General features: G+C 44.6%; 1 protein-coding gene across 1 annotated transcript in view; it reads left to right on the forward strand.

The window, feature by feature from the left end:
- Positions 1 to 13,207, forward strand: part of LOC102431453 (serine/threonine-protein kinase ULK4-like) — a gene marked incomplete at its 5' end in the record, with an annotated part of 79,518 nt that overhangs the window by 15,282 nt on the left and 51,029 nt on the right. The window contains one exon of the mRNA XM_006107363.3: positions 8,931 to 9,116. Within this exon, the coding sequence (XP_006107425.1) occupies positions 8,931 to 9,116 (186 nt within the window). The remainder of the gene's footprint in view (positions 1 to 8,930; positions 9,117 to 13,207) is intronic.

The raw sequence follows: 13,207 nt of genomic DNA on the forward strand, positions 1-13,207 counted from the left end.
CACAAACCTCCATATTTAAAAAGCTGAGATGTTGATAGCTAACAGATAACTTGCCATGCCTATACCCGCATTATTTTATCTCTCCTTCAAGGTCATACTGATTGCATTTTATTTTGTCATTGCTGCTTTTTAATATCTCAGCCTCGCAAAATCTATGCCAGATTTTTAAACTGGAAAAGCTGTTAAAGGCAGCGGAGCCCGCACGTCTTCCCAGCCATTGTCCTTGGTTGTAGTGAGTCTTGCATTTCGCTCCTGGCGGCAGGGGTTAGGGTTAGCAAGTCCTCATAACACGGAGCTGTGCGTTTACAGGTTACAGTGACAAAAAGAGAGATGCTTGCGCCTTTAACAAGTGAACACAAAACAGTGTCATCCGATTATTAGTTTGACATTTCATGGGAGTCTGCTTGGCAAGACACTGGGATGTTCCCATGACTCCGTGGGGTCATCTCTGAACACCTGTTCATTTAATGGCGTTTGAGTTGGCTTCATCGGTTATCAGGTGAGTGACCGTGGGCACGTGGGTAAGTCTCCGTGTGTACGTCCAGGAAAGGAAAAGGTTGAACACTGCGCAGGGCTGTTGGGAGACGTAAGAGAGCGATTCGTGGGGAACTTGGCTCTGGGCACATTGTAAGTCCCCCACCCGAATGTTTGCTCTTGTCTCTGTGTAGTATCGTTAGTGATGGTGGTTAGTGATGTGTTACTCAGCAGTTTATCTCTATTACTCAGTAGTACTACATGTGCGGCGAGAAACCCATTATTGGCTACAGTCTCAAAATACAACTCCCAGTTGTCTTTAGAAGTGGGGTATGTTTAAGATGAGCAGTAGACTTCCTGAGTCTGCTGTGTTTTACTTTTGCCACCTTGAAAAAAGCCCTGTAATTTCGTGTAACCTCAGAAAGCATGCCTGCGCATCATTTTTGGAGCAGAACAAGAGTGTGTGTAGTTAATAGTGTGGATATTTACCCATAACTGGGATACAGTGAAGTGTGCAGTTTTGGTAACGATGTTTGGCTTTTTTGTTTCGTTTAATGCTTGCAACATTATCCTGTCTACGGCTCCCCGAGGCCCTTTCCGTACAGTATGTCCTGTAATCATATTACTGATCTAATAAACATCTATCTCACTGCAATAAACTCACTTTGTGAGCGGCCTCATTAATGTGCTGAGATAATGCACCCGGGGGTATTCCCAGCATTTCCATCGTGGCTCCGCAATTAGCCGCCCTGATATTAGGCTCTATTGGTGGGGAACGGCTGCGTCAGCTCCCGTGGTCGAGTCTCCCACGTGCCTCACGGGGCACGAAGGTGTGCGAGGCCGAGCTCTGGGTAAAGGTGGTTTGGGGGCCATGGCGTCCTACAGAGTAAAACTGCAGGCAGACAATCTCCTTTTAATTTTAATTCTGGATCAGTTTCTTTGAATAAATGAACCGGTAATTTGTAAAGCTAAGACAGCCTTATGGAATGTATTCTAAATGTCTAGATAATAAAGCCATAACTATGTTTAACCAATTTTAGACAGACTTTTCTCCTTTCCAGTTGTAAAAATTGCCCAGTTTGGTGAGTTATGAAGTGGTTTTAAAAGTTTAATAGCCTTGCAATTTTAAATATCCATTCTTTTAATGGAAATACCCATTTTCAGGAATAAATGTGTTATCTCTTGTTCTTTTTCCTTTGGGGTACATTCTCTACCTCAAACCTATATCACTCAGATAGGAGCTCTTCAGAAGGGATTATTTTAGCATAGAGAGGACTTCGTGTATTTTTTCCATAACCCGGATCCAGTAAACAGTAATTTTAAGGACTCTAAGCTATATAGCTCTGTAATACATTTTTGAATCTTAGAACCAAAGAGTAACATTTCCAAGTTTCCTTCGTTCATTATTTGACAGTCATGAGAAATCCTGACGGTCTGTTCCTGGAGCTGTTAAAGGCAGATTGGCCCTTCACGCATCTCCATGGTCACTGGTTGTAGCCGATCTTGCATTTGACGTATGTCAGTACGTGAGGGTCACTGCAGAGGGTGTCCAGGAAATGTCCCCTTTAAAAATGTTAGGAGTAAGGAAGGCAGATTTATTTCATATATTTGAATTACAATAGGTGCCATAAGCACATTATAAGAATTCAAAAAATTTACAGGTGATTAAGAGTGTCCCTTCCCTTTACCATGGCACTACTCCAGGGTAACCAGGATTACTTTTTTTTAATTTAATATTTTTATTGATTTCAGAGAGGAAGGGAGAGGGAAAGAGAGATAGAAACATCAGTGATGAGAAAGAATCATTGATTGGCTGCCTCCTGCACACCCCACACTGGGAATGGAGCCTGGAACCTGGGCATGTGCCCTGACCAGGAATCGAACTGGTGACCTCCTGGTTCATAGGTCGACGCTCAACCACTTAATTCATGCTGGCCGGGCACCGTGGTTACTTTTGATGTGTCCTTGCATTCTCTTCACTCTGCTTACAAGCACCTGCACTTGTATCATTGAGTTTCTTTTTATTGTTCTGGCTTTCATTTCTAAAAATAGAACCATAGTGTAGGTATTTTGTAACTTACTTTTCTTTTTACTTATCTCAATATTATGGACATCTTTTTAAGCCGATACTTATACATTGATCTTACTCTTTTTAACAGCCACATAGTATTTTATGGCATCAGTGTACTATTATTTATTTAATTCAAGCATTTCCTGGTGGATGGCCATTCAGGTTGTTTCCCCTGGTTGGCTATTATAAGCATGACACAGCAGTCATGATTGGTTTTAGCTGCTTCTGCATTTCCTTTTGTTAGATAAGTACCCACAAGTGAGATGGTTCCATCACAAGGTGCTTCTAAATTTTAATAAACATTAACTACCATATAACTTCCCAAAAGATTTTTAGCAGCTTACATTCAAGTCAAAGGTAATTCAATGTATTTGTTTTTCTGTATCTTCACCAGCACTGCATCTTCTGAGCCTAAAATTTTTTGGGTCCATTTGACAGGTAAAGATGAGATAACTCACAGTTTTAATTTGGATTCTATGGCTACAGCATTAGGAAAGGGAAAAGGAAATATAACCACTCAAATGTGAAATATGTATAATACTAATGCATGAACCTTTGAAATATAGAGGGGATACTTTTATAGAAAATTATAAATGACCAAAAAACATCAAACTTCAGAAGTTAAAATTTAACCATCCAATGATGTAAGCCGCTCAACCACTTTATTCAAGAAAGAATACAGGTCTAATTTGTTTTAACCATAAGCAGGTAGAAAACAGGGATATGCTGATCCAACAAAGAAATCTTATAAGTATGTATATCCTGTAGAAATTCAATGCTGTCAATACAAGCATCATCACCAAAGCAAACATTGTTAGTAAGAGACCCAATCAGAATGATTTTTTTAAAAATATATTTTATTGTTTTTTTACAGAAAGGAAGGGAGAGAGATAGAGAGTCAGAAACATCGATGAGAGAGAAACATCGATCAGCCGCCTCCTGCACACCCCCTTCTGGGGATGTGCCCGAAACCCAGGTACATGCCCCTGACCGGAATCGAACCCGGGACCCCCCAGTCCGAAGGCCGACGCTCTATCCACTGAGCCAAACCGGTTTCAGCAATCAGAATGATTTTTGTTTTGAAAGTTGAACATTGATCACCCAGGACACAGGCACCCTCTCTGCCTTCCAGATGTCTCACAGGACTGCCTTATTAGAAATGACATTTTCAAGGACGATTTTAGAACACGAAATGGAACCTGCTTATCTGCAGCTGAGGGGGAAAAGGAACACTTTCCTCTTTTATCCTGCTAAGATTTCTTTCACAACCAATGAGAAGGGCTGCCAGCTTGCAGGGCAAATACAAGAATTCCATTAGTTGCTATCAAAAGAAAAAAACACACCTTGTAATATAAAAAAAAGATACCAGACACCTGGATTGTCATAATGTGTTGTTTCGCATCTCCAAGATCTGTCATTGCAATATTGCAGGACTAAGTGGTTTTCCATATGAGTTCCAAATTTTCAAAGACTAGACAACTCCTATGCTATGTAAATAATTCAGAGTGTAGAGGAAGATGGAAAGCTCCCTGGCTCATTGTCATAAAGCTGTAATATGTCTAAAGCCATAGCCTACTTTAAAATAATACAGAACAATTGAAGATCACGTTTACTTATGAATATAGGTAAGAAAATTTAAAAGAAAAGGTAAATCAAATCTAGTAATGTATTAAAAGGACCAATATGACCAAATAGGGTTTGATCCATGAATTCAAGAATAGTTCAAGCATTGGAAAAGTATAATTTAATAATTTTAAGAAATTGAAGGAGAGTAAAAACATGGTCAATGCTAAAAAAGTTCAACTGGCCACTCTTAATTTTTTAAAACTTTATTTAAGATAGAGTGAATCTTCCCAAAATGTTGAAAGTTATTTCCTAGAAATTAATAAACACTGAAAGCATTTTCATTAAAACTGAGAAAAGAGGAGTCCCTTCTGCCACCACTAATAGTCAACAGCGATGGGTGGTGGTATATTACAGGTAAGAAAAATAAATATTAAGACTAAAACTGATTATTACTCGCAGTTGCGAGAATTTTCATACCTAGATAAGAGATTTAAAAAAAACACTTGTTGAAACTAAAAAGCAAACTTCAGTAATTCATGGCATATAATATAATACACAGAAACCAATAGCTTTTTTTTTAATATACTGGTATTAGTCTGATAGAAATAGAAGTGGGGGAAATCCTTTTATAGATGTGACTAAAACCATCTCATAAAAAAAAGGACAAACATAACTATAACAGGAAAATGCAAATCATGATGCTAACTGTAGAACATTTTGAAAGACGTAAAGTGTGACCTAAATGGATGGAGAGATGTGCCAAAGAGAGGAAGTGTGGGGGGAGAGAAAGATAGAAACATCAATGATAAGAGAGAAGCATTGGTCCACTGCCTCCTACGTACCCACTATTGGGGATCGAGCCCACAACATGGGCATGTGCCCTGACTGGAATCGAACAGTGACCTCCTGGTTTATAAGTCGATGCTCAAACACTGAGCCATGCCAACTGGGCTAACAGTAATTTTTATCGTAATTCCATTCACACGCTTTTAGTTCATTAAAATGATCCTCACACTGTGGAATAAGCGTGAGGTTTGCCAAAAGAATCCTAGCAGGAAGGCCTCTTTTCATTGCTCTTTATCGCACACTGAGTCCTGCCTCCCAAAATGCCTTTAAAGCAGCGGTTCTCAACCTGTGGGTCGCGACCCCTTTGGGGGGTCCAACGACCCTTTCTCAGGGGTCGCCTAAATACATCCTGCATATCAGACATTTACATTACGATTCATAACAGTAGCAACATTACAGTTATGAAGTAGCAACGAAAATAATTTTATGGTTGGGGGTCACCACAACATGAGGAACTGTATTAAAGGGTCGCGGCATTAGGAAGGTTGAGAACCACTGCTTTAAAGGAAAAGTACGGAACTCAAAAAGGAATCAACTTATGACAATGAAGAGGAAGGAGAAGGAGCCTATAATACATTGAAGGTTCAGCATATCTCTGGCTGCAGAAGGAGGCCCAGAGGATCCCACAGGATAGAGGAAGCCCCGCCCCAAACGCCCTGCAGGGGTACGAGGGTGGCATGATGTAGGCCTCCCAGCTCTGAGCCCCATAGCACCTCTAGCCTCGGGGAGGAGATGAAAATAGGGCCATTTTCAGAAGTCTGTATGTGATCAGCTCTGCCATCGACCCTCCTTATGCTCTTCGCCAGTTTCCACATGCAGAAGACCCAGTAGCCTAGAATGTGCCCCCAAATTATGCCAGGACTTTTCCCTGAAGAAGCTGATGCTGAGCAGACACTACCCCCCAGAGTGAAGCATTCCTGAATTTTCTGAGGAGGGGAGGTGGTGGAAGGGAGGAGAGGCTGCCCCCTGGGGAAGCTTTCCAAAGCCCGCACCCCCAGCCTGGGGCTGGGCTGCCACAAGTAACTCCTTCAGCTCCTTGCTTTCCGTGATGTCCGTGCCTGGAGGATTTCCAAACGTGTGTCTTTAGCCATGACCTGTCCCCTAAGCTCCATGCGCGTGGGTCTACCCACTGGCTATAATGTCGCCATGAGAACATCTAAGCCGTGGTAGTCCCAGCGGTGAATGATGACCCAACCTACGTTTCTGGAGACTCTGTCGTCTTGCCCTCCCCTGGCCTCACTGTCTAGGCCAGTGATGGCGAACCTATGACACGTGTGTCAGAGGTGACACGCGAACTCATTTTTTTGGTTGATTTTTCTTTATTAAATGGTATTTAAATATATAAAATAAATATCAGAAATATAAATCTTTGTTTTACTATGGTTGCAAATATCAAAAAATTCTATATGTGACACGGCACCAGAGTTAAGTTAGGGTTTTTCAAAATGCTGACACGCCGAGCTCAAAAGGTTCGCCATCACTGGTCTAGACTGTTGTCCTGCAGGCATAGGGCCCCACTGCTCAGGCAGGGTCTGTGGACCACAGTTCGGTGCTCGGACTGTCTTCTCAAGATGGCGAGGAGCCACTGGAGGTTCTGAGCAGGAGGGTGGTAGGATCTGATCAAAGTGTTTAAAAATAACCGCCGGGGCTCCTGTGTGGAAGATGGCTGGTGAGGGGCGCAAGCATCGTGGGACTTGGGTTATTTCTTGGAGGACTCTCTCCAGCATCCTTCTCCCAGCCAGTGGCAGCATGCTCCACCTGCACATCCAACGTGGAAAGTCGGGAAGAGCAGCAAGTGACACGTGATCAGGCCAAAGCGTCTACACGAAGCCCCGCACCTTGGCGGTCACAGTCAGCATTGGCGTAGCTTCACCCCCTCCGGTTCCTGCAACTGCGCTGCTTTCAGAGAATTGGTTAAGCCCCCTCTACGATTCTGAAGTGACTGTTGCCCCGTTCTCTAGTGCCTGGCCAGGAAAACGGGAAGTTCGTTAGGAAAGTCAGGACAGTGCCGGAAGCCCAGAGGTCAAGGCTGAGTTGACCTACCAGTGTCCTTCAACTTGTTTTTTTAAAAAAACTCTCAATGATTTATAGACTAATAACTAAATCAGTGATGGCAGTGGCCGGTTTTCTTCCCTCTAAATTTCTGCGTTTAGTAACAACGAGCCTGGGGTCAGTGAAACGAGAGCATCCTCTCAAGGCAAAGCGGGCAGCGTCAGGGCCGCGGGCAGCGGTGTTTCCTTGGGTGATGTCATCCGGAATTGCTGCCATTCATCAGCGTAATGATAGCTTCTGCTGCCTCTGCAGCCGATTTGGGCGAGAGCGATGGCTGTATTAAAATGCAGGGGAGTAAGGATGGATGGCTGCTGTGAATTCTCCTTAAAGATGTCCCAGCAACACAGAGGGGCTACTTCCTCAGGTGCCTTTAGATAGCAAAAAAGGGTGGGAAATATTGTTATTATTAAGTGGTTATTTTTTTTTCTTGGTTAATATATTCTCTGACATTAAATATTCCTATATAATTTTTGACAAAACACTGCACCAGGCAATATTTTTAAAATGGAATGTAAGAGGAGAAAGATTTTGAAATGCATTGTACTGTGTAGATTGCAGTTCAAAATCTTTCTCCTTTTACATAAAGGGAACTAAGCAGTACAAATGTGATTTGAAATTGTTTTAATACAGTTTTAAAATTCAAAATGTTTACTTTGAGATATTTCCAAGTTTTATGTGTATATATGTGTGTGTCTCTGATCTCATCTCTCTCACAAAACATTGGATTTAGCAAATAACAATGTTTACAATAAAGTTAGGGTTGACAGATAAAATATAAGATGCATTTACTTACACTAAAAAAGATTCATTGTTTACCTGAAATTCAAACTTAATTGGATGCTCCTTTTTTTTTCAAGTCTGGAGAGCCTTTATAAAGTAGAAAACATGAGTAAATCAATGAAGGTAGGATAGGGTGAGTTTTCAGTACAAATATGAAATCTAATATAATTGCAAAAGTTGAGCCATGGTCTTGGCCTTGAGCCCTGGTTGCTGGACAGAAATGGACATATAATCACTTACAAGATGTGCATCATCCAGAAAGTGGGGTATACAAAAGGGAGACATTTACTTGGGGCAAGAAGCATGGTCTAGTTTGGGGGTCTGATGCAACACTTTTTCATAATCTCCATTAAAGGGACCCTTTCTGATGGGGGTGGTGGTGTAATATCCACCTTGTATTGAGCATTTAATGAACTAGACAGTCTTTCAAAGAGAAGTTGTTTTTTTAAAATTTAGATGAAGTCCATTTTCCATTTTGTACATTGTACTTTCTCAGTTCTAGCTAAGAAATCATTCCCTCGCTCAAGGTCAAAAAGATTCTGCCTATGATTTTTCTGAGAAGTTTTAGATTTAGTTCTAGCACCCAATTTTTTAAAAAAGAACCTTTGAGTACATGCAAAAACAATGCTTTATGTCCTACCTATTTAGTTGATAATGATTTGGACACAGACAAGTTCAAAGTGTTCCATTATATCTTCTAGGAAGTGAATTTTTCTAAGCAAGTTAATAGTAAGCAACACTGTAAGGGGCATGCCTCAGAAAATTTCATACAGTTTTCACACCCATAGTCACACACACACACACACACACACACACACACACACACACAGCCCTGTATGAACATATGCATTAAATATATGTATGTAAAACCTATGCTGGCCCCTGCTTGCTCCAGGCTTTCTTTGCTGTGGAGTACAGGAAGTACTGCAGGACTTCCTTTGGATTTTGTGATGTGAGCTTTCTTTGAGTCACTGTGTGCATTTTGAAAACGATCCATTCCAAAAACCCCTCACCATTCAATTAGTCCGATGTTGTGCACAGACTGATGTTTTCCCCGTGAAGGCAGATTTTACTGTGGTTCCTGAGGGACACCAGCGCCCTCTCTGACGGAGCCTAAGCAGTCCTGTGTGTTTCTTTTCAGCTTCCTGCTGAGGATCCTGAAATTTTTGAAGTTTCATCCAAGTGTCTGTCCATCCTGGTTCAGCTCTACGGGGGAGAAAACCCGGACAGCCTGTCCCCGGAGAACGCAGAGAGCTTTGCCGACTCACTGACATCCAAGGAGGACCCCAAGGAGCAGAAGCTGCTGCTGCGGATTCTCAGGAGGATGGTGAGTCCGCCGGGGAGCTGGGCGGGGGCGGCGGCTTCCGTGGCGGCCGGTGGGCAGGGAGCAGGTGTCATCTTGGACCTCGTCCCAGCCGCCTGTCCCCATAGTCACCTGTTGTCACCCTGTATCCGATTCTGCCTGCCAGCATAGCTTTTCTGAACCGGAGAGTTAGAGAGCGTGGCGCCCCCTGGCCCCTTCGTAAGTGTGCATTTCCTGACAAAACCGGCGTTTTCTCACTTACCCACTGTCATCAAAAGCGGGAAATTTAACCTGATGCCGTTGTTTTACCTCCCTGCCCTCCATATCCCGATTCTGTCAGCGGCGCCACTGCCCTCTGCAGCCTTTTATTCTGGGTGGGACCCAGCTGGGAGCGCGTACTTTGGTAGACACGTGTCTTGAATCTGGAAAGTCCTGCAACCTTTCTTCATCTTCATCACACTTTGGGAGACTGCAGGCTGGGTATTTTGCGGAATCACCGTCAGTTTGTGTCTGTCTGACGTCCGTTCGATTCAGGAAAACTCCTGAACGGATGTTGTCTTTCTCAGTTCAGCACCTCCAGAGGCTCACGGTGTCTGTCTGCCCCTGGCTGGTGATGGTCATTTTGATCACCGCATTCAATCAGTGTACACTTATTATTTTTAAATTCCTGGTAGTTGCACAGTGGAGATTTCCTCACTCTCAGTCCTCTGTGCGGGAAGACTTTCCCTGCTGTCCCGTGTCTGTGTTCCGGGAGCTGATGCTGAAGGTACTTTTGAAGACGGACTGATTTTCTTTTCCTAACAAATCTGTCTCTGCTGGTTCTGAAGGCTGTTCTTTGCAGTGGCTGCTGTTGAAGTGTATGAAGGGCTGAGGGTCCTGCTGGTCTGGCTCAGGTTCTGGTTGGTCGGCCTGTTCGCTTCTAGACACAGGCATCTGAGGAGGCCTTCGGCCAGCGCAGCTATGGATGAGCCAGGGGGTTGCACTCAGGGTAACTTTGGTGCCAATTTGATAAATAGATGGCGGTGCATGGCCCAGCTCAGTCTGGCGGATTATGGTGACAGCCTGGAAGTGGGACACAGGGTTTATCCCTCCCCCCACCCCCCTCGCTGCTACTTTATGCTTTTGTACAGCCGGGTCCCCCACCCCCACAAGACTTGCCGTCTCAGCGAGCCATTTCCTGAGAAACAGAGTGATGACGGGAGACAGGAGATTGCTCACCAGCCTGGCCCGGGGGACACTGAGTCACATGGGCAGGCAGGGGTTCCCTTTCCGTTTTCTTTGTCTCTCTGATGATTTAGGGTGAGAGTCTCGGTCTGGCACTCCTGTGCCTTTAACACCTGTGGGCTTCTTCAGAATCTCCTTTGTCCCACAGGGTAGACCTCTCAGAAACTCGGCTTTTACAGTTAGAGATATTTCTTTAAAGTTGGAATTTTATTCAAATAAACAAAGCTGAGTCACCGTGAGGGCAAGTACTAGGGAATATAATAACACGAGTGATGTCTGGATCTGGCAAAATGGTGATTTTGGTAGAGAATGATCAATGCTTGGGAAATATTGATCTAAATCGGATGTGATTAATTTCATAGAGATCCACTGCCTCTTCTTTGAAACGTTCAGAACCAGGTTTGTTAGGAAACGCATAATTTTCCCATCGCTGTGGCATGGCGCTTGCACTACATGTGAGACGGCGCCCTTTCAGGTGGAACGATGGGGCAGTGACGCTGTCCACCAGGGAATATTTCCGCAGCCCAATGTGTGCGTGTGCGCAGCGAGTGGGTAAACGCAGCCTCTGTGGGCCGGTGCGGGCTCGGGTCAGGTTTTGCCACCAAATACGTTCTTGATCCAAACTTAGGGAAGCAAGTTTGGGTTTCAGAGCTCTTCAGGATTGCAGAGAGGCGATTATGGGCCTGTCTTGGAAATAAATTACACCATTTTCTAAAATACTGGTCGCATTAATCATGCAGCAAGCCAATTAGACCCCAAGTTGGTCAGAGTAACCAGATGCCGCCGCCTTTTAGTTTATTTTACTGCCTGAAATGATCTCCTTAGAGTTTCTGACCTGCTGCCTAAAGGACCAGGTAGATGGTGTTCGTGGAAGAAAAATTGAATGTAAGTGACTTTTAACCCATTTATGGGGAAACAACTTACCTCTTTTTAAAAATTATGGTAAAATTCATATAAGATTGACCAATTTTACCGTTTTTAATTGTACAGTCGGGAGCATTAAGTGCAGTCACATGGCTGTGCAACCATCACCACCGTCCATCTCCAGAGCCCCTTCCTCCCAGGTGCAACCCCGCCCTTTAACAATGACTGTCCCTCCCTCCCCCGCCCCCCCCCCCCCCAGGACCGGGGAACCCCCATTCTTGAAAAACCTGTTTCAAGGCCCAGTTTTGGGCTTTTCTTTCTAAAAATGCCAAGTTCGCTAACAGATGAAAGACTGAGGAAGTTTACTCGGGGCTAATGGTGCTGCCCCCAGGTGCGCTTCCTCACTGAGTCTGTATTTAGAACATCCACAGAGTTTAATTATCCATTGTCATGCCAGGAAGTCGGGCGGTTCTATAATTATACTCTGTGCTGTAGCTTTAAAACTGTGATGGAAATCACCCTGCAAGTGCTCCCCAGTCTGCCTCTCTCCTGAACTCCCTATCAATGGGAGTTTTCCCAGAGTGGTGATTGCAGATTAGCTGCTTGTCTTTTAATTAAAGCTGCCTTACTCCTGCACTCACGCTATCGACTGTGCAGAAACCACCACAGCCTCGTTCTGCATAACTGGCTTCGGCGCGTACCCCTGGCTACTGTGAAGGCAGAGGGGATGGTAACTGATGTCCCGACTACCCCCTGCCCGCCCAGCTACCCTGCAGCAGGGGTGCGATCGGGGTGAATAGTATGAAAGATTATTACCAGCATCCAGCCCTGGGAGACCCTTTTCCTGGTGGCTTTCAGCAAGTCTTACTGTGCTCACATCCCTTTCCTTTCAGAATCTAAAATTTAGATGCTCATGTAGATCCCCTGGTCCTTTTCATTCCACCGGGAGAACGGAGATGTTCCGCTGCTGGATTTCTTCATGTAAAGAAAAGCCTTTAGCCCGGCCAGTGTGCCTCAGTGGTTGAGCATCAACCTATGAATCTGGAGGTCACAGTTCGATTCCCCGTCAGGGCAGATGCCCAGGTTGCTGGCTTGATCCCCAGAAGAGGCCATGCAGGAGACAGCCGATCAGTGTTTCCCTCTCTCATCATGGATGTTTCTATCTCTCTCTCTTCCTCTCCCTTTCTCTCTGAAATAAAATTACATTTTACAAAAAGAAAAGGAAAGCCTTTAGAGGCCAAATGGGGTAAGTAGGAGTTCTGCAGCCATTCAGCGTTAGAAACAGAACGAGTCTGGACTCAGAATCCGAAGGGACTATTTCTAGCAGAGAGGTGAAGAAGTATTCCTTCCCTGAGGTATATAACACTTAGGTAAGACATGCCTCTTTCTCTCCAGCTGATTTTCCTGGTGGTTTAAGTCCTTCTGTTCTTGATTATTTTCTTAAAGGACAACAAAGGGGGTGGGAGATGGGTGTGAAACCAGCGGCCTAAAAAAGAAACGCTATGGACCCAAATGAGTGAAAAGTGAACATGATTCATTCTCGTGGAACCGGCCCCGATTCAGGCGCTCCTGCCTCGGAGAGGACGCTCTGACGGGTTCCTGTCCCGGGATTGTTCCCTGACTCACACGCACCGTTTGTTACCCCGGTGAAGCTGTCTGTGCCAGCAATGCCATAGGGTCACAAGCTCCCTGGGAACTCTGAATGGTTTCGTTGTATCTTTCCAACAAAGGAAAGAAGTACCTGCCTGTAGTTCCTACTTCACTCCCCGAGGAAACATTTCTGTGGTTTTGAGCAAGACGGAATCGGGAAGCACACGGCCAGGGGAGTGGAGCCGGCCCTCAGGACTGAGGCTTGTGTGTGGCCGGCAGGGAAACAGTCCCCAAGAGGCTGAGGAAGCGTGTGCAGCGTTGCCCCAAGTTGGCAGAGAAAGCTTCCTTAGCAACCGCTGTGAAGGGGTCTCCCCACTTCCTCCCCGCCCCCCACGGAAGCTACCCGGTGAACAGGCAGGCACCCCCTCCTCGCTCAG

Source organism: Myotis lucifugus, unplaced genomic scaffold, assembly GCF_000147115.1.
Source record: "Myotis lucifugus unplaced genomic scaffold, Myoluc2.0 scaffold_1135, whole genome shotgun sequence".
In the NCBI taxonomy this organism is placed as follows: domain Eukaryota; kingdom Metazoa; phylum Chordata; class Mammalia; order Chiroptera; family Vespertilionidae; genus Myotis; species Myotis lucifugus.